This window comes from Pteropus vampyrus, unplaced genomic scaffold (genome assembly GCF_000151845.1).
Source record: "Pteropus vampyrus isolate Shadow unplaced genomic scaffold, Pvam_2.0 Scaffold359, whole genome shotgun sequence".
In the NCBI taxonomy this organism is placed as follows: Eukaryota; Metazoa; Chordata; class Mammalia; order Chiroptera; family Pteropodidae; genus Pteropus; species Pteropus vampyrus.
This window is the reverse complement of record NW_011889140.1, coordinates 275,176-296,939: the sequence shown is the minus strand read 5'-3', so window position 1 is coordinate 296,939 and position 21,764 is coordinate 275,176. Positions and strand designations below refer to the sequence as shown.

Below are 21,764 nucleotides of genomic sequence, written 5' to 3'. Positions count from 1 at the left end.
ACAATACAGTAAGAGCCCCCTTCACTGGAAGTGTACGAACAATGGCATACTCTTTCTCATCATTCTTTTTTGATTAGAAACAACCACTCTTATTGCTACCTCTTCTATATAACTGGTACCGAGCTAGAGTCTGAAAATATCGAGATGAAAATTCACAATCCCCATTCCATCAGAAAGTCAAATTTAGCACTATCATAGGTTGAGTGATAGGAGAGTATTAAAGGAGAGAGAGAATAAAGAGAAAATTTCTGCCTGGGCTGGCCTGAAGGATCAGAGGATGTGTTGCAGGAGGTATTCTTGCCCTGAGCTTTGAAGCATGAGCAGGGAAAGGCTTATGAGGTATCTAAAGAAGAAGAAAAGCGCATGCAAAAGCCCAGAGGTCTGAGAGAAAATTGCACATTTGGCATTATGAAGGTATTCACCATGGCTGGGGTATAAGGATGCATTAGGCTAAATAATTAGACACATCTGGGTTTAAATCTCAGCTTTGCCATTTATCAGCTGTGATGCCTTGGGCAAGTCACGCTGAAGTGGGAGAATTCCTATTAGCGAGAATGTTTGAGGCAAAGAAATGATATAATATGATATAAAGCCCTAGTGGCTTATAGCACAATCAGTAAGGGCTAGTAAAATGATGATTTATAATAAACATGGTAATTTATTATTAGTTTATGTTTTACTGGTTCATATCTCTGGCTCATGAGTTTTTAATTACAGGTTTGATTCTCCCAGTATAGAGTCAGTCCAGAGGGATTTCAATTCTAACTACGCAGTTTATTTGCTCTGTACCTGGAGCAAGTCCTCAGATTGCCACTATAATGTAAAATGTCACCAATCACAGTACCTGCCTCGTAGAGCAGTTGTCATGATTACATGAGAGAATATGTGTAAGGCTTAGCGCAGTATATGGGAGAGTAAGTAATACTGTTACCTGTCTTAGTATCTTTACTTCCTTGTTTATATTACCATTGGATTTATTTTTCTCCATTTTTTAAAAATCTGTTTTCAAATTATAAAGATAATATGAGCAGTTTTAAAACTTTGAAAAATAAAATAGAAAAGTAATCCAAATACTCATAACATCAACATAACTATAGCATATTATTCTGGTATATTTTCTTAGAATCCATTCTTATTGTCATACAGTAATTTTTCCAGTGATAGACTTTTAAAACCATAGTCGAAACACATTGCACAGGCAACTTTGTAACCTTTTTTCTTTACTAATCATCATTCTATCAGATGTATTTTTCACCTTATTGATAGGCTTTACAGCCAGAATTTCAGTGTCTACATTAAAGTCCATTGCATGGAAGCATCGCAGTTTTCTAAAACAATCTCCTTTTGTATATTTAGGTTGTTTTTAATTTAGCATGCACAGAAGATGTCAGGAGAAAAGTTGGTATGGGGCTAAATGAAGAGAAGGAACCAAAATACATAGGGACTGAAATTGTCTGGGCCCTACAGTCTCAACTGCATCATTTCCTCTCAGCTCTCAGTCATCGGGGTTGGAAGCAGAAAATGGATAGAAACGGAAAAATAAACAGCAGTCTGTGGTAGAGTTTTGCAGGATGACCTGAAAAGCTTTTGATGCTATGTATAAGATTCCTCTCACGTCATGATATATTGTCTTGTGTGATTTTTTTTTTTTTTTTTTTTTTTTTTTTTTAGTATTCTCTGGGACTCCGGTTTACAGTTCCACGTCTCGAGAAGACAAACATGAGCATTAACTTCGATCTTCAAATCAGAAGGTTAGACCTTTAAATGCCTAACACTCGGAATTAAAGGTCCATAGCGAAAGGAATGCTGCTGGTCAAGCTTCTTCCCCTTAAAAGTCCATCTGATATTGGAACCCAGACTTTCACAGCCCATTTTATCTTTATTTTTCTCAGTTATCTCAGTTTTTTCGGTATTTTTCGTTCTGAAAAAGAGATGGCATTCTCTAGGCCAAGTTATAAGAGTGAAATTTTGTCCTGGGCGCTGTCTCATGCTTTATTTTCCTTTTTCCTCATTTGGCCTCTTTGGCAGCTAGAGCTGAGGCCTGTGGGTGGCTGCCCCCTTTTTCTAAGACGGATCCTGTTCAGGATTCAAGTGTGACTTTCCCCTTTCACCATCTATTCTATTCACTCCTTCATGGCGGGACAGAATGCTTCGTGAGTGAGAAGAGCAGTGTGCATGAGGAGCAGGCAGTCTCAACTGTGGAAGGCAACCCATGAGCCAGTAACGGAATCAATATAATCGCTCTTGACTCATATTAGAAGAAAAGGAAATTAAATGGAGTATAATATCTCAGAGTCCTGTTCGTGAGACTTTCCTTTCGGATTAACATAGATACGTATAGTGAGATACCCCGGGAGATGTGTGTGTTATTTTGTGGTCTGCGATTTTAGAAGGTTGAAAAACCCTGAAGCAGACAACACATGCAGGCATCCCGTCGGTATTTATAACTGGCCCAGCATGTTCTGATATAAAAATGACTGTGAAATCAGTATCTACAATTCGGGTCTCAAATACTGGTGTGCAGTGTGGCTAATCTCTAAAGGTACCTTCTGTCCTAGAAGAAGAAGGTGTCATTAGAGTGTGATGACTTTTAGAAAAAATTGTTATGCCCAGTGGATTATTTCTTAATAGCTACTTAATGAAAAGTTTAGGAATTTTTAAAAATTATATAAACTGTAAGAATGAAGGCGATTTCAAAAATCTGCAGCCTGTATCACAAACCATATCCTCTGAACTTCGTCCTACATTCCTAGGGAGAAAAGTTTTCTAACTTACTTTCAGTGTCCTTTACTGACCTTCATTAGGTCTTTTTTGAATGTGACCTAAATATTTTCTGCTGAATCTTAGAATTTTCTTTTTTACTCAAATTACTGATGCGTTGCAGACAGGATGAATTCTTCTGTAATATCCCTTCACTGTACCAAAAGCTTTTTAAATCCCTTTTTTTTATCTACATAAATGTATGTTTCCCCAAAGGTTCAGGTAATCGTAAATATTTTCATTTGGGAAATCTGTTAATATTTGTAAGGTTTAAGAAAAGGACCACCCTGACAGCAGGCTGAAGTCTCCATTTCTCCCCATCGCTGTTTGAGACAATGATCCTGTAGGGGCATGCCACTCTCTGTCGCCTGGGGAAAGATACATCTCATAAAATATGCAGCCTTTATTGAGAAAGAAAGTCCGTTACAAAGGTGCAAAGCAAGTTCCTTGACATTTCTTTCTTACTCTTGGATGCAGTTGCTGATAACAGAAGAGATGCAATTTCTTCTGTTAAAGGATGCTAAATGATGTCCTAAATACCTGCCCCAGATCCATCCTGAAGACCATCATTTAAATAGTGAATTTGGCGATGAAGTGCTAAATCTGACGGAAAGTAGAAATGGTCACATTTTTAACATCCCCCTTCATCTGAAAGAATAGGCCACGATTATATTCCATCCTTAAATGCTATAAAACTCATGACTGTTTTAACATGACCCTGAAAAATATGAAAATATAGAAGTGCAGAAAGAATTGGAGGGGCTACCGGAACGTACGTAAAGTATCAAATCCCAAAAACGTACGTTACAGAGATAAAAGTATTTGAGAAGACTTTTCGTACTCGAATACTGATGTGTTTGAGGAGCCAGCGTTCATGTGCATGCTCTGCTGGCAGACTCCAAAGATGTAAATAAGTATTTAATGGATGGTTTGCATCTAGTTTAGATGTGTTTAAACTAAAACTAAACTAAAGCAAATGCTCTGAAGTCAAAAGCTTTTGACCACATTGACCACTGTTACACACATTTAATGCCCTTTTCCACAAATAGACCCCAAAAGAAAATGGGCTTTATAAATTAATAAACGTAACATATTTCATGTTACCAAATATTTGCATTCAATGGTGTCTCCATGCTCTGGCTCTATGCGACACGTAAACATTTTCCTGCCTGGGTAGAGTGGGTCTCCAATGGCAGTTCCCATGAATACACACGTCTTTGTGATCATCACTGCAGCTGCTTTCTCGGTAATGGGGAAATTGTGTTGTGTTTGCTGACATTCCAAAGACCACAGAAAGCATAGCAGGAGTGCTAGGAAATAGGAAACAGTAGAGAAAAAGAAAAATTGCATTGGAGTAGTGAGCGGAAAACATGTTTATCCTTGGTGCATGATGTAGGGTGTAGTCGTGGAGAGGAAATTCATCGTGCCTCATATAGAAGCTAGCAGTGACAGTATAAATAGCTCAGCATCCAAGGTGGTGATGAAGCGCTCGTTTGTATGTAGCAGTGGTATTAGTGAGGGGGGTTTCCTTACCAGAAAGAGGTCAAAGAAGCATCTAAGTTCTATGTCAAGCCTGGTGGCTTTCTCAGTAGGAGATTCTGTTGATACCACTGGTTGCAGTACCAAGTGTCATGGTGAGCTTATGTGACAGGATAATTTGGATCAGCCAACCAGGTCTAGCCTGCTTTTGTTACACTTTAAAACAGTCTCTGGAAATCTCATGTTGGACTCGTGTCCTGAGATGATTTCAGTGCTTGACATCTATTGACCGTTTCAGGGAGCTGTGAGTAAAGGAAATCATGTTGTTTGAACCACCTGCAAACAAAATGCTGAATTATGGATTAACTTAAATGACACTTCTTTCCTCCGTAATTCTAATTCCCACTGCCACAGAGCAGTAGTGAACTAGAAAATAGAACAAAGTCGGTGTCATCTGTGGAATAACTAAACAATTTCCAAACTAAAGAGTTCCCCATAATGGATTTGAGACCACAAAGTCTGTGACAAGCGGAATTAGTTAATGACTTCTTAGAAGTTAGTAATTCAGAATCCCGCCATTAAAACAAAACAACAACAACAACAACAAAAAACTTTTTAGCTGACTGATCCTCCCCAGATGTGATAATGACAAAGTGGCCTGGAAACTGGGGTTCAAACTTTGGTGAACAAGTCCCTCTGGGCTCATCACAAGCTTAGCAGAGATACCCCATTACAGGAAATGAGCCTGACATTTGCCCGTTTATATCTTTTATGTGTGTTTGCAGTTTAAGTTGCCTTATCAGTATATACAATCGAACAGGACTTTTCAAAAGCCATGTGGGAACGGTTCTGTCTCCTCCTCCTTTGAAAGCAAACTTTTATCCAGCTCCCACATTTGGAAAGCTTCAAAAGCTATTCAGAACATACACCCCATTACCATCACCGCGGTATTAGAGCCTGTTCATGGAATCCACGTGAGATTCGATAAGGAGAAAAGAGGCTTCCTCTTCCTAAATGAGCCCTGACTATAAACATGACCTGTTAGTGGTGGCGTGGCCACATCTCAGTTTGCTGAAAGCTGCATTGTCCTTCGGGATATTAGGGCGACTTCAGTGAAAGCACAGTAAGACAGTAAATGCAAGGGGGATCACATCCAAAGCTCATGAGACCTGGTCCATTTTCCTTACAGCACTGGCTGCTTAACATATGCATTTTTTAAAAGTTAAATTTCATATCTAATTATATTTGCTTGAAAGAAAGAAACAGCAAACTTGAAAATCATTTTGCCACTGTTCAAAAAAATACAATTAAGAGAGATTCTTGATGCATTTGACAAACATCCATGTCCTCTGCCCATTGCCTCTGCATGAACTGCCCAGCTTTCTCTGATGTCACTTCTTCTTGCCGTCGGCCATGCTTCTGTTAGCCCCCACCCCCCAGTCAGCCAGTGAGCAGGCAAGGTGTGTACACGTATTTTAATATTACTTAAGAAGTAAACCATAAGGGAAGTAAATTTGCTGCCAAAACAATGTATGGTATGATGCATTCCAGAGCCGCATGCAAATGTTTTTCCCTTATATGCCGCTCTTGGATTATTCTTGCCAGTTCTCCCCTTTATTAGCATGGAAAATCAGGAGTTGATTTGCTATCCTTTTCCATCTGATGGGCAATGAACATGAAACACAGATTAGTTAAGGAATATATCCAAGGTAGATGCTGGAAAATGAACTCAGCTCACTGCCCTATGGGTTCGGCCATTGAAACAAAAAGTATTAGCTTTTCTGGATTTCTGTTGTGTTTTCAGATAAGGTATCTCCTCGTGGAAAATTACTGCATTACTTTTGATCATGTAGCGATCAAGATAAAAATTTACAAATGGTTATGATTTTGTAGAATGGATATGCCACTGTTTTCTAAATTATCATATTGGTCATGTGTGCTGCTCTTGTGATACATAGAATGTTTTTAATGATCATACGTTATAGTAACACATCTGAGAAAATACATTTAAATCATGTGTCATTGTTTTTAGTTCCAACAAGGACAACCCAGACAGCAATCTTGTGAGCCTACAAATCAACATCACTGCTGTCGCTCAAGTAGAAATAAGAGGGTAAGTAATAAGCAAGGTGTTGTCTTAGTTATGTTATAATAATAGCTTTGTGTATGTGAGAGCAATGATAAGATACTAGCAAAAACTACATGGGAGTTTCCTAATGCATTAGAGATGACAGTTCACTTTGGTCATAAATTTTCATTCTTTTCTATCCATTGTTAGCCTTCCATTGGAAAGCAGAGTAAACTCTGTAAGATAATTAACCCCAAGGATATCAAAACAAGAGCTCACTTTATTCCCCAAACTGACAGTTCAGTAATCAAACTATAAAAGCCAGTGATAAGAAGCCAGATAAAATAGACAACCATGTGATTTCCTGAAAGTCTCCTCTCTCCAGTAATTATTCTGGGATAATGAAAACTCAGCCTCACCATGCCACATCTTGAGTTTAAGAAATGGCTGACTCTTAGATGTGAGGGTTGATGGGAATCTACATTTTATCTCTTTTTCCTTCTGTCCTATTCTTTGAAGAAGGTGCCAATAAACAATTGATGGAGAGACAGGAGGTAAGTGGTCAACTAAAAGGCTTGGAATAACTACCATCTGGGAAATCCGTGCCTGGGGGTGAAAATAAATCAGAAATGGACTGCATGTCCTTCTTATCTTGCCCAAGTGTGGACTTCATTAATTTTCTTTTAATTCTTGTTTCTTCTAAACAATCAAAGTTGGCTAAAAATGTCAACTAGTCTTTTTTGGGCCAAATTGTTACTAGGATTCCAGCCTTCCCAGTTCCCTCTTCCTTTCCCATAGGTCCTGAGTGGGTCACACCCCTCCACGATGGCAACTATAGACTTCTGCACTCAGAAAACGCATTGTCACTATGCGTTTTCTCACTGCTGCACTCTGTTGCTCTCCGTGGGGGTGGGGAAGGTGTGTGCGTGTGTAGGAGATGCTCTATCCTGGACCACTGAGGCTCCACCTGGTGGATTAGAGAAGAAGAATAATGCCTAATGTTTACTGATTCTTTCATGTGCTCTCCCAACATGTTAGCACATTTTAGTATGTACTGCTGTCCTCGCTGCACCAGTGAGGGAATTTTGGCACAGGGACTTGAAAGCAACGTAGCTAGGAAGTGGGGTCTAGAATATAAATACAAGCAGCCTGTCTCCAGGTGCATGTTTATAAATGATCATGCTCTACAGCCTATGAGAGTTTTTTGAACCTTATCTACACAAAATCTTATTTTATATATGCTTCTGTGATTTTGTTCATTCTAACTACATTGATTCATTCATTTTAACTGCAGAAGAGTATAACATTGTAAAACCATACCATAACTTATCCATTCTACTCTTAATGAACATTTGGCGGGGGGGGGGGGGGTTTTTTTAACAAACTTTTTTGTACATATCTCCTGGCACACATGTGGAAGAATATCAGAATGCTATATGCTTAGAGTATGTGTGCGTATATATATATAAACATATACATATATACATACATATATACATCTATATTTACCTATATACCGCATCTTCTTTATATATTTATTTATCGATTGCCACCTAGGTTGCTTTCATATCTTGACTATTGTAAATAATGCTTCAATGAACAAAGGGATATATATATATCTTTTCGAATTAGTGTTTTTGTTTCCTTCAAATAAACACCCAGAGTGGAATTGCTGGGTCATATGATAGTTCTATTTTTAATTTTCTAGTTTTATATCACTGTGGTCAGAAAAGATGTTTGAAATGATTTCAACCTTCTTAAATTTATTGAGACTTGTTTTGTGGCCTAACATGTGGTCTATCCTGGAAAATGTTCCATGGGCACTTGAAAAGAATGAGTATTCTGCTGTTCTGAGTAGAATGTTCTATAAATATCTATTAATTCCTTTGAGGTCATGTGTTGGTTAAGAGCAATGTTTCCTTGATTTTCTGTCTGAGTGATCTATTCATTGATGTAAGTGGGGTGTTAAAGTCCCCTACTATTACTATATAACTGTCAATCTCTCCCTTTATGTCTGTTAATATTTGCTTTATATACTTAGGTGTTCCTATATTGGGTGTGTAGATATTTACAAGAGTTATATCCTCTTATTGGATTGATCCCTTTGTCATTATGTAATACTCTTCATTGTCTCCTGTTATGGTCTTTGTTTTAAAGTCTATTTTTTCTGATATAAGTATTGGTACCCCAGCTTTCTTTTTGTTTCCATTTGCATACAATATCTTTTTTTCATCCCTTCACCTTTAGTCTGTATGTGTCTTTCTCTCTGAAGTGAGCCTCTTATAGACAGCATGGTTCTTTCTTTATTGATTCAGCCACCCTATCTATGTCTTTTGATTGGATCATCTTGTCCATGTACATTTAAAATAATTGTTGATAAATATGTAGTTATTGCCATTTTATTGTTTTCTCATTGTTTTTGTTGTCTTTGTCTGTTCCTTTCTTCTCTTGCTCTCTTCTCTTGTGCATTGATGACTTTAGTTAATGATATGTTTGGATTCCTTTCTCTTTATTTTTGTGAATCTGTTATAGGTTTTAGGTTGGTGAAGCCATCTGAATCTAGAGTTTGGGGGTTTTTTGTTTGTCAGTTGGTTGGTCGGTTTTTGGCTTTTTGTTTTTCTAGGAAGGGTTTTAACAATTCAATTTAATTCTTTGATATAAAGCTATTCATATTCTCTAATTCTACTTGAGTGAGCTTTGGTAGTTTGTCTTTCAAGGAATTTGTCTATTTCATCTTAGTTGTTAATGTTTTGTGTATAAAGTTGTTCATAATATTCTTTCATTTTCCTTTTAACATCTGTAGGACTTCTGATTAGGTCCCCACATCACTCTCAATATTGGCAATTTGTATCTTTTACCTGCCTTTTTTTTTTTCCCTCTGGTCAGTCTGGCTAGAGTTTAGTGATCTTTTCAAAGAACCACATTTTGGGTACATCGATTTTTTTTCTTTTTTTTAATTATTTTTTTGCTCTTGTTTTTGTTTTCTATTTCACTTGTTTCTGTTTCTGTTGTTATTATTTCCTTCCTTCCGTTCACTTTGGGTCGGGGTTTCTCTTCTTTTCCTCATTCTTCTATGTAGAAATTAGATCATCGATTGGATGATCTTCTCTTATATAAGCATTTCGTGTTCTAAATTTCCCTCTAACAACTGCTTTAGTAGCATTCCAAAATACTGATATGTTGGGCTGTCGTTGTAACTCAGTTCAAAATATTTTCCAATTTCCTTTGTGATTTCTTCTTTAACTCATAAGTTGACTCATAGGAAGTGACCTGTTTGATTTACAGATATTTGGAGCTAATCTAGATGTTTTATTTTTGTGCATTTCTAATTTAATTTCATCCCTCTCTTTATGAGAAAAACACTATTTTAAATAACAGAAGAAAATGCAAGGATTATTTTTATGATCTTATTTTTATAGCTTTCAAAAAACCAGAACTGGCGTATATAAAATTTGGTCTCCTTTAAATGTAGCCTATCTTCATTTTGCTCACTACAAATAAATGGAAACTGTTTAATTCCAAAATAAATTTTAAATTGGGAACTGTTTTTATTCCACAAGTCATAATTCAGTCCAAGGCAATTAGGGATTAATGTAACTGTATTTATCCTCGCATATTCATTTTATGAGATTAATATTTTAAAGTATTTCTCTCATCACTATGGCACCAATGTTTCTAAGTAAAAAAGTAGGAAAATTTCTATTCATTTTGCCAATAATCGAAACATAATTATAATTAGGTTTCTGAGTGTAATTATTTTAATTGCTAGGTAATGTTCCATAATTGACCATAATTTTTTCTCTAAGAAAAAATTCTCTAAGTTAAAATTCTTTTTAGCTATTTCACCAAGTAAAATTCTTTCCTCCAAATACTGAGCAAAAACATTAGTTCTAATGTTTAAAACTTAACAAATAGCTACTGTGTTGAAAATCTTCCATGTTTGGTCGTCAGGAAAACCTAATTTTCTTTTTGGCCGATGGTGTTTATTCCAATGTATGTTATCATGCACTATCTCTAACAGTAATTTTTAAAAATTTACCATTGTTTTTTTTTTTATTTCAAAAATAAACTCAAATGGATTTATTTCTTTGAATGGGAAAAAAATATTGAGAATCATTTCATTTGTTTCAAAGCCAGGTAAATTCATCACTGTCTTTAAACAGATTTATATGTCACTTGCTGGTATGAAGTATTAATTTAGTATAGGCCTGTAAGAAGTAAACTTAGCCACAAGAAGCAACACCACATATATTAGGATCTCGAAGAATAATAAAATGTTATCTTTTATTAAGTAATCAGGATTGAATGGGTTTGTATTAAAAGAGCCTACAATCATGAAAAACCATTTTCTGCATAGATACTGTCAACAGCAAATAGAGCCAACACTGTTCCATACAATAGATGGTAGTTGTTACTTTTGAAACTAACAAGGATTGAAATCAAGGTTGTTAAAATAGGGTTCACACCATACTAGCACATCATCAGATTTGAACTTCCTGATGGCATATAGACTTTCACTTATCAGAAACCTTATTCATTGCTTTCCCTCAATGTCCAGTGTTAGCATCGAGTACCCCCAATCTTCTTATTACTCGAGGGTCTTTGTGGAATAATGCTCTATCCTTTGTCTTAGAAGGTGAGATCGATTCGGTAAGGGTTGTTAGTTTACTGCACTGGCTGTTCTTCCAAGGCTAGTTAGTTAATGAGATTCTTTTTCCCTTTCTTCTTAAAAACGAAAACAAAACAAACAAACAAAAAACTTTGGAAATAGTGAACAATGCTTCATTTATTTAATTGGGATCTTTAGAGACCCATTCTTTGCCAGGGTTTCCCCAGATTTTAAAAGGTCTTCAGAGATTAGATAGGGTGAATTTTGAGAGTCATACTTTTTGAATGATTTTCCCATGCCCTGTGATGGGTTTCTTCATAGATTTTTACTTGATTTTGTCATAGAAGAGGGTCAGAGGTGTCAAGTTTGTACTAAAACCCTTGCAGCTTAGTGGTACATTGTATATTGGAATAGAGTAGATGGCACCGAATAAGCCAGAGCTATAGTCTTCGCCTGTAACTAACCTCCTACTTCCCTGGACATCAGTTTTCCTTTCATTTATAAAATGAGAGATTCTCAGCACAATGTCTCCACAATACCGGCCAAGGTCTCAATTTATGATTCTATGGTCCTGGAGGATTTAGGACCAGTGCTACAGGCTTGGTGAGCATAAGAACAAGAATGACAACAACAACAACAACTAAAAAAAGGTTTTCCTAGAGCCTCACGATGGAGGCAGGACTTGGAGTCAGCTCTCTGCCACCAAGCTAAGGAGCTAAGAGCAAAGTGAAGTTTTGGGGGGTGAGGGCATCAAGACTCCAAGCTCTCTGGGCATCCGTCTGATGAAAGCAACCCTGACGCCATGTTCTGAACACTTCTCCTCAACAAGTCCCCCAACAAGTCGATCTAAACACATTTACTCAAAGCAAGCAGGAAAGGAGTGCGTGGCAAACAACAAACCTCTTTAAGGGTAGAGAATGTTGAAGTATCTGCCCAGAAAGGCTGAGCCCTGCACTTTTTATTTTAATACTGACACAGTAAGGATGAAGGCAAAGGATGGGTAAATTGTTTGCAATTCAGTAACATTTCCATGGGTTTTCAGTTTTAAAAAATGTACGTTTCCTCACCACCCCTCGAAGACAATGCAGGCATACCAACTTTAACCAAAAGCATTTGAGACGTTTTCCAATTATTTGTGGTATACGACCCAAAAAGTTTATAATTTTCTAGATGAGGAAATAGAGACATACAGACATTAAAATATTTGCCCTTGGGTCAGAATTTAACCCAGTAAAGTTTACTTTCTGGTTTAGAAAGAGATAATGTTTGAAGTTGCTGGAAGCTGTGTTAATTACTGGATACTCATAAAAGGGCATTTAAGACATCTAATTGCCAAAAGAGATGTCTTCTGTTGAAGTCATTTTTAGCTGAAAGTCTAGGAATTCTTTTAAAGATATCTTTTAGCCAAAAACTGCTAGAAAGCATTGTGGGTTTGAGAATTATGTTTTTAAAGATTTTGTAAAAATAACGATTATGTTTGTAATCCCCTTTTAATATTAGAATAGTGCTTTCATCTAATGCTCACTCTCTAGGTGTAAGTTCCAGAAAAATACTTATATGTCAAGTTAAAATCCTACTTACATGATTGCACCATTTAACTCTCTCTCACCCTTGAGATATCTATAAGACAGCTCTAGAACACAAACGGGCTTTATTTTGTTTTGGCTCCAGGCCTGGCCTTGTGAGAGGTATGGCCGAATTAATGGGAAGTCAAAGAAATCCAAGAAAGAAGAAAATACAAGTGGCCATTTTTCTACTATGAAGTATTTAACTGGAAACTATATTTCTTCACAACTGGACATTTACCATACCACACAGAATTCTAGATTTTCACTCACCAAAAAAAAAAAAAAAAAAAAAAAAAAAAAGGTCTCATTTCTTCATATAGCTTAAAGTAGGAGTTATATATCTTGTACACACACACACACACACACACACACACAAACTCTCTCTTTCTTAAACAGGATGTATAAATATATATTCATATATGCATATTTAACATATATGCATATGTTAAATTATCCATCTCAACTCAGGAACACTCTGCTCTGCCCTCTAGTGCCCAAGAGATGAGATGCTCTAAAACAGTCAACCTCTGAGCGAGAGACCAGGAGTTAAAAGTCTACAGGGCATGTCTCAGACCCTTCCCTGTTCCTTCGGTTATTTTGCTGAACACCCCTTACAGCCCTTTTCTCCTTATAGGCAATATCTATCTATTCAAATAACTCGAGATCCACGTTTTCCTGCCGCTGTTGCACTGCACACTAGTGAAACACTCTTCCCGTGTGCCGTCGGCAGCAGTTAATGTATGATTCCATGTTTCAGAGTCTCCCACCCTCTGCAGATTGTCCTGCCCATCCATAACTGGGCACCGGAAGAGGAGCCCCGCAAAGAGGAGGGAGTTGGACCCTTGGTGGAGCACATTTATGAGGTAGCTGTCATCTCTGTTGAAGTTGTGTTAGGGGTCTCTTCTTATGCTCTTTACTAACAAACTCTTCCTAGCATTTTAGAAGACACCAGTACAAGATCTGAGCTTTATATAGGGTCTAGAGTTGTGCTGTCATGTGCTGGTGGGGTGTCCTGTTAAGTACCCACCATACGGTCATTTGCTTTTCGGTGAGGAGAGCCCTTATACAGTGAGAAACATTTTACCTTGTTACTGTTACTCTTTTTTTTAAATGTTCTTTATTTTTTCTCTTTTTAATGCTTGGAAAGCCTAAGCATAAAAGTGACTATCTTCCTAGACTTTATTTTGCTCCTTCCTATAATTTCAGATATCCTTAAAATCCAGCCACCTTGTGAACTGAGGGCTACCAACAGAAAAGTACCAGAGAAAATTTTATAGATTATTCGCTATTTTACCAAGAAATGCTTACATTATATATATGGTGGGTGGACGGTAGATAGATAAGTATAACCTTACTGTTCATTCAAATGACCCAAATTAGACGTGAATAACTAATTCCGAGATTTGAAATAGTCTGTTGATTAGTAAAATACTTTCCAGAAGCAAACAAGAGCTTATAAAAAAACTTGATGACCTTTTCCCCTTTCAAGTGTTAAATTGTGAATAGGGAAGAGCTTTGTTGATACATCATCTGAAACATTTAAATTTTTTATAGTTAGAGACCAAGATATAGTAAAAGGGTTAGTTTTGTACTTGTTCTTTTTTCTATTGTTTAAAATAAAGTCAGTACTCTCCGTGGAGAGAGTTATTCCTGTCCATTTTCAAGGGACCAGGGGTGGAATTCTGTTAAAAATATTGTTCCAAGCCATTTTCCATCTGAGATACCTTCTTGATTGATGCCCTCTGTCTCTTTTCTATGTAACTCATACCACTGACCTAATAATTCTATGACTTTCATCTTAAATAACATTCTCTGCAGTTAACAATAAAGCCATTTCAAAAGCGATGAGCTCTTTATGTAGATAGGAAAGAAAAATCAACTCCTGGGCAATGTCAACACGGAAACCTCTGTCATCTGCCCATCCTGCACTCAGAATCAGGAGCCCTGCCTGAAGCTGGATCAAAGCTTTGCCTTAAGCTCTCTTGATAGCAAAAGGATAACACAGTGCCCAGGGCCACCTGGATTAAGAACTACACTGGGAAAAGAAAAAGGCTGTTGAATAATTTATTGAAACTGTGTGTATCAGTTTCTGTTTCAGAATGGTGAAACTTTACAGTTTGAAAACATATTCAAGTTCAATCATTCTCAGGGCTACCCTGCTTCTAATCTTAACACAAATAGATCACAAAATGCTAGCTTAACAGTCAATAGTGTCAAAAGCAGTCAATGGATGCTTCTTATATGCTAATCTCACGTCTCGAAATATACTGTTATCAATGGATGTTATGTTGCTTTGTCAATTAAATGGGCCACCTAGTAAGGAAAACCAACTATAAATTGTTTTATTGACCATGATAACGGTCAGAACTGTGAAAAAATACAAACGATCCCTGCTAACTTTGAATTTTAAAAATTTATAGTAAGTTTAAATATCCTTAGTGGTTTTCTTTTCACAAGCCGTTTAGTGTCCCGTGAGTACAGGATTCACGTGTTTAAAAGGTTCATCTCTTTATGAGATGTAGTCTTTCTTTCCTTGAGATTCACTGATTAAAACAGAAGGAGCTCAGCTTTGAAATTCACAGTTGACGTGAACTGTGGTGAGCCCGGGGCCTTTGGCGTTTGATGGATAGCCATTTTTCCAGAGGGTGAAAGAGAGTGCATCACATATGGTTGCAATTGGCAAGTCAGTAGTCAGGAAAGAGGCAATTTCAATGTAAAGAAAGAATAACTAGGTTTTGAAAGCATATAACTCGAATTGCATTTCTAGCACTGCGATTAAATTAATATAAATTTAAGGTGAGTCTCGCACTGACCGGACATGGTTAGTGTGGCTGTCGTGGAGGGAATTTGCCCTTAGAACCGCAGAGATCGAAGAGTCTTCTCTAAGCACGTCTTGCTTTCAGAGCTCCTCCTGCTTATGAGACTCTGTTTCCTACTTTCCACAGTCACAGTCCAGATGACTCAACACTAAAAATACATGCTTTATAGAATGGACATGGAGTATGTGGGGTTTGATATCTTCCTGCTGCCTGTGCTGTGCCATAACGTGATGTGTCCCTTGCTTGTAGCTGCACAATATTGGACCAAGTGCCATCAGTGACACCCTTCTGGAGGTGGGCTGGCCATTCTCTGCCCGGGATGAATTTCTCCTTTATATTTTTCATATTCAAACTCTGGGACCTCTACAATGTCAAACAAATCCTGATATCAACCCACAGGATATAAAGGTAGGAGCCTGGTTTAACCAGCAGCTTTGTTTACTTTTTATGGTTAGGAAAAAAAAAAAAAGTGGCTTGTAAAAGAAAGCAAAGCAATTATACGTTATTTCCATGATAATGGATCAGAACTTTTGTTTTAGTTTTATAGTTACAAATACCAGACCTAACTTACAATATCATTCCCAGAAAACTTAAATTTCTCTTAGTGTTATTGCTCACAGTGACCTGTTATTTATTTAGCCTGTTTCAATACATACTTTTTATATATGGTTTGATGAGCAGCACAACCAGACCAAAATCATAGATATGTCATGTTTTGGAAAATTTGTACAGCATGCTATTTTTAAAGCCTTTTTGGTATATTGCCAAAAGTCAAGAAGATCTTGGCCAAAATGGCTTTTTGCCAATAGCAAGTGGTAACATGTGATAATTCGCCAAAGGCCATCTCAGTGCCCTGAGAACCCACAAACTGTAATTTTCAGGACCCTGTTCTTTACTAAAGTTTATAGAGAAGCTGAGAGCTGTGCTTCTTAAACTCTTAAGCGTATCAGTATTACCTGGGACTCTAGGATACAAGTTCCGGAGTGGGGTCTGAAATTCGGCCTCTCTGCAAATGCTCACCTGATATCCACGTGGCTGGTTTCCTGGTCATACTTCGGCTGAGGAGGAAGCTCGAGCATCCATGGAACTGATCCCATCCAGACTGAGATCCAAATTTGGCATTAGGGTCATTCTAGAAAGGAAAGAAATTAATTAGCATAAGCCCTTGAAAATGTCACATGTGAATGAAGAAGAAAAAAAAAAATCACAAAACCCTTGTTAATCAGATGCTGTCCTCACAAGAGAACTGTATTTAGATGATCGTTCTCTAGTGGCTACTGGGACACAGTGTCTCATGAGAATGGTGCAGAGGGCAGCTTCATGATCACTCCCTCATCACCAGACCAGGCTCTACTCTCATCAGGGCACTGGATATTGCTGTTATGAAGGCTTTCTTTTTTCAGCCCAATATGCCTGCTATTCAAAAAGAGGAAGACTAAAAGGAGAGTTCAGTATGAAAAGATTTATGGGGCAACAAGTCTCCTTCCTTACAGGGTCATAATAAAGAAGCCCATTTGTATGCCACAAAATTATTTAAAATACTCCCTCCCTGGAATTTTTCCCCCATTTCCTCTCTCTTTGCTTTTCATTGAAATGATTTTAACGTCTTCATAGACAGTAGCTTTTTATAAAATAACGTCTTCAAATGGTAATGTGTAACACTGAAGTAATTAAAACAGTCACATATCCTGTTCTCCAGTTAACATATACTTGTATTTCAGTCATAGATTCTTGGAGCTCATGATTGCGCAGAAGGTCTCTAACTTTCTTTGAGTGTAATGTTTAGTTTATGTCTGACACTATTTATATATGTTTGTATATATTATGTAACTTGTTTAATGTGCACCATGATGGTTGCATTTTTTTTCTTTGCTGCAATTTAACAATCATTTATAGTGCCTGAAACAGTATGAGTAGATAACTTGCTTTAAACATTGACAGATTCATGCAAAAGGGTTGGTGCTATATACTAAACACCTGTATTTCCTAGTATCCAGTTATTCTTTAAAGTATAGACTTTAAAAATCTGTCTGAGGTAATTTTTTTAAAGCAACTTAATTAGGCTCCTTTTGTAAAATTCTCAACCTGTGGAGTCAATATAAGAAGACTTGATTACAAGATGAAGTAATAGCTCCCTAAAACAACTAATTATAAAAATTTATGAATTCTTGAAATTCTGAATTCGTGGACTACTTGAAGTGTTATTACTTTCAGGTTCTCAAAATGCTTTTTATCTATATTCAATCTGCATGACCCAGAGAGTCTAAAAGAGTTTTTATCAATAAATGCATTTTTAAAAATTTTAATCAATATATTTTATATCAGTAACTATAAACAATTGGGAGTACTTGAAGGTTATTTTCCTCTTAAGATATTAAATAATTTCTGGTGAAGTCATTAGTAATTTACTTGGCAATATTCTTCTTTCTAGATAACTCAGAGCTAAAGTCTATTTTCTGTCTATAATTGTTTAGTACATCTTGTTATCTTCAAAAGAATATGTCGGGGACATTTTAAAATTTAATATCAATTTCAGATTCTTACATCAAAGCTAATTGCTAGATTTTTTTAATTGAGTATAGATGGTTTTACTTTTAACTATAGTTGTTGTTTTTTTTTTTTTAAGAAGTAGAGAGAGGGTAGATCTAGTAAAAGGAACAGAGGATGCAGAAATATATTTGTATAGGCAAGAATTAAATCCCAATGTTAACTATTACCCACCGAGTAGACTAAGGTAAAATTCCTTACTATTTGGTTCTACAATGTCTTTATGAGTTGAGCTATAGGTGGTGAGTGCCTCTTAAAACATCTGCCTCTGTGAGCAGTCCATTTTCAACAAACCCTTTCTGAGCATGCTCCAGTCCCCGCTGAACTAGGCACCAAAACACCCCAACTGTCAGAGGAAGAACTACAGCCCCGATTTTCAGAAGCTTCCTCTGGAGGATTTGCCAAGTTCCCCGACTACTATGTTTTCCTCTCCAACCATTCAGTTGATTTCCTTTCAGCAAATTTCCTTTCTCTTGTGTTCACATACACTTTTTCAGTCAACTTCTCCTTCCTGGATATATTCTCATTTTTGCCCACTTACCACTGGAAGTAGCTTCCTCCTTCACTGCCTCTTTCCAGCTCTCACAAAATTCTATGCAAAATTGCTTATGAAAAAGAAACCATCAGATTTCCTCGGAAACATTTTCTAGGGCGCCCACTCCAAGGAACCAGTGCCACCAACTCTAAAACTTTGGAAATTCCCCAGATAGCCTCTGCAGACTCTCCACAACATTGTCCTCGAATTAAATGCATCAATATTTAACATAATGTACTTAACATAATGATTTTTTTCCTATTTTTTAAATTACTCATACAGCAACCATTCTGGCTTAATTTTTAATTGTAAATACATAGTTTTATGCCTCAAAGCCATATTGTGGATAAAGTCAATTTCTCTGTGGTCTGGCTCGAGAACTGGACCACCATTTAAAATATCATTTCTAAAGAGAAATAAATGCTGAGTGCCAAACATCTAGTCTAAAATCTTCTGAAATACAACCCGTCTGTAAATTAAATATGTATTCCAAATGTGACTCTCCTCACACAGCCTCGAAGTCCGGAAAGGCATCAACAGGGTTCAGTTTTCCTAACAATATTTGATGCAGTTCAGTGACCCCAGCAAGCTGCCTTCATGGCTGCGAGTTTTGAAGAGCCAACGCTGACTGCCTCTGAAAGCGACTACCATGAAGACTCTGTGCCCTGTGGCTGTTCTAGGAGATGATGGACAAAAGATCTCACCCACGTTCTCCTCATTTGTTGCCCCAAAACAGAGCATCGACAACCACATTAGGATGGGGGAGAGCGGGGGAGGGTCGGCAAGGACACACTGAGATGCCACTAGAAGTCGATGAGTTTTTATTTAACGACTTGCCTCGCAGCAGGTTTCATGGGGATTCGCTTAGCCTGCTTTGTTGACACTGTTCAAACATCCAACTGTGAGGGTCAGTGGAATCATGGGTGGATTGTGGGGTGCAGGAAGAGCTGAGTGGGCTGCCCAGCCCCTGGCAGTGCCCCCCGATCAAGCCAGCATGAGGGGGTGGCACAGCCTTGGGCTCATTCACTACTGCTTTCACGTTTGCCGCCCAGTGAAAAGGTTGTCGTCTTTGGTTGTCTGTGACGGTTTCACCTCATGAAGGCCATTTCTGTGTCTTCTATAAACTTAGCATCATAAGCAGATGGCCATGAAGTTTCTGCCTCCAGGCTTGATGGTCCAGGTCAGGGGCAGAGGACTTTAATGTGGCGGTTTCTCTATAGTCTACCATCTAAAGCATTTTGAAACAGTCAACTGTCTGCAGCATTCAGACCAATCCATTAAATCTAATTTGTTCCAGATCCTTCTTGGAATAAAATTTTAGAGTTGAGTAAAAGATTTCTCAACTATTCGAAAGGCAGTAAAATAATGATTTCAAACTACCAATTTTCTAATTTTGGTGGAGTCTGTTCCTGAGGTTTGGAGAGTCCTTCAAACAGGCTATGATTTCTAGATAAGATGAAGTTGAAAAAGTAAACACTATTCAGGAACCAAAGTGCACAGAGAATAAAGGAGTTTTTAAGTTGGCAAGGCTTCGGAATGAGCGGCCAATTGCGAGATGCTGGGAGAACGGGCGACGGCATGTGAGACTGTTCTCAAGAGAGGAAGACGGAGGAGATGCTCAGATGCAACCTGCGTTAAATCACAATACGACATTCTGGGCCCGAGCTCAAGAAAGATCGCCGAGGTCGAAATGGTCCGACAGAGAGCAGCCCAGGGCAGCCATCTCGCGACAGAACACGCTGTACAAGGAACTGTCTTGGGAGCCATGGAAAGCCGGAGGTTACGACTGAGTCAGACCTTGTCCCTTGAACAAGACAGTGCTCGCAGGAAGTCCAGATTACAACCAGAGAGTACAAACACGAAGGCAGAAACATGGAAACTGTGCCTCAGAGATTATAGCCCTGCAAACGTTTTTTTTTTTTTTTTTATTTGTGGAATCAGTGGCTTGGCTTGGCGAATTTGCATACTTTTGTCTTATCCTTAAGAGGATTTTCTTCCTTCATAACTACCTCCATTTATTTACTGCTTCTTCTTTATTCAGAATACAGGGAGACTTGTCACCTCCTCAATCAACAACCCCCAACTCTCTCTCCCCACTCCTGCCCACCACACTCCCTCTGACAGAGGAATTCCATTCACTCTTTATTTTTTTAACAGTGCCCAGAGGTCCAACTTTTGGCCACCAAAGAGAATACACTCTCCAGGGTCCGTTTCTCTTTGCCTTATCTTCTCTGTAAGATGGTCTTCAGGTTCTCGTATATATTTGAAAATGTAAAACACATGTCCGACAACTAAGAAAAGCTTCAAAATCACCAATGGAATGAACTGATTCTTTTAGTTATGCTTCGCATGAACTTTTCAGGATGTTAAAAAAATGTGGGTTTTTTTTTTTTTTCTCTCCCAACAAACCTTTAACATTTAGGGCTTAAAGAAAATTACATGGTAGACTGACCCCCTGGGCTTGTCTCTACTTCAATTTAATCACAGGCAAAGAGTTCCAGGAGAGAAGTCCACCGTCTCTCTCGCATACTAGGAATCCCTGAAATCCAAAAACGAATTACAAACAAGGAAAAGATTGTAGCATGTGATGCATTTGTTTGGGTTCCCAGAGCCCTGGATGGCATTTGCCCCAACTCTCTTCTCCACAAGCTGCATTTCCAGCTACATTTGCAACTGCATCGCACGTTCCAGCTACACAGTAACCCTTTAGCCCATAAATTTAAAACTATAACAGAGCGAACAGTTTGGTGAAGAGTTATGAAAATAGAAAACTCCCGTTGGGGTGGAAATCTGAGTTGCAGCTGGGGGAAAGAACCCTATTTACCAACAATTGTCTCCTCGTTGCAGAAAAGAGCAATTTTCGTATGTGTTCTGAAGAAGGTACTTTAGCATTTACCACCAGCTTCTCACAGCACATGGCCATCGTACTCTGAATGTCCGCCTAATGTGGGTGCTAAGGGGCCAGCCCCCCTCACCTCTAAGGATTTCAGGCTAAGGGAAAACATGACCTGTGGGAGCACTGTCAGTTGTGAAACAGGCTCCAAAAGTTCATCTAGAAAGTGGACTTTAACTGTTGTTTGCATTTCTTGGATAACTTTTTCCTTTTTCCTTTTGTTTTGTTTTGGGGGTTTTGTTTTGTTTCTGCTTTGTTTTTGTATTTCAAAATCATTTTTGGAATACCGTTTGAGAAAACTGGTCTGTAAGCCTTTCTGACTTTCAAGTGTAAGACCAGAATCCCTCTAGCTGTGAAACAATGTTCCTGAAAGAAAGAACCCTGTTTCATCAACCTCTGCAGTATGGTACATCCATTCTCTAGCCTGGAGTCAGTCGGAACAAGTCCTGTGTTTCAGTGAAAGACCACTTATAAATATTGGTGAAT

At 37.9% G+C, this 21,764-nt stretch overlaps 1 protein-coding gene across 4 annotated transcripts in view; it reads left to right on the top strand.

The window, feature by feature from the left end:
- Positions 1 to 21,764, top strand: part of ITGA8 (integrin subunit alpha 8) — a 149,814-nt gene that overhangs the window by 100,745 nt on the left and 27,305 nt on the right. For 3 of the 4 annotated variants that reach the window (XM_023522873.1, XM_023522874.1, XM_011379443.2), the window contains 4 exons: positions 1,672 to 1,751; positions 6,272 to 6,352; positions 13,242 to 13,347; positions 15,553 to 15,711. In XM_023522873.1, the coding sequence (XP_023378641.1) occupies positions 1,672 to 1,751; positions 6,272 to 6,352; positions 13,242 to 13,347; positions 15,553 to 15,711 (426 nt within the window). Of the gene's footprint in view, positions 1 to 1,671; positions 1,752 to 6,271; positions 6,353 to 13,241; positions 13,348 to 15,552; positions 15,712 to 18,898; positions 19,150 to 21,764 lie in introns of those variants that run through there. The other variant, XM_023522875.1, reaches the window with a different exon arrangement.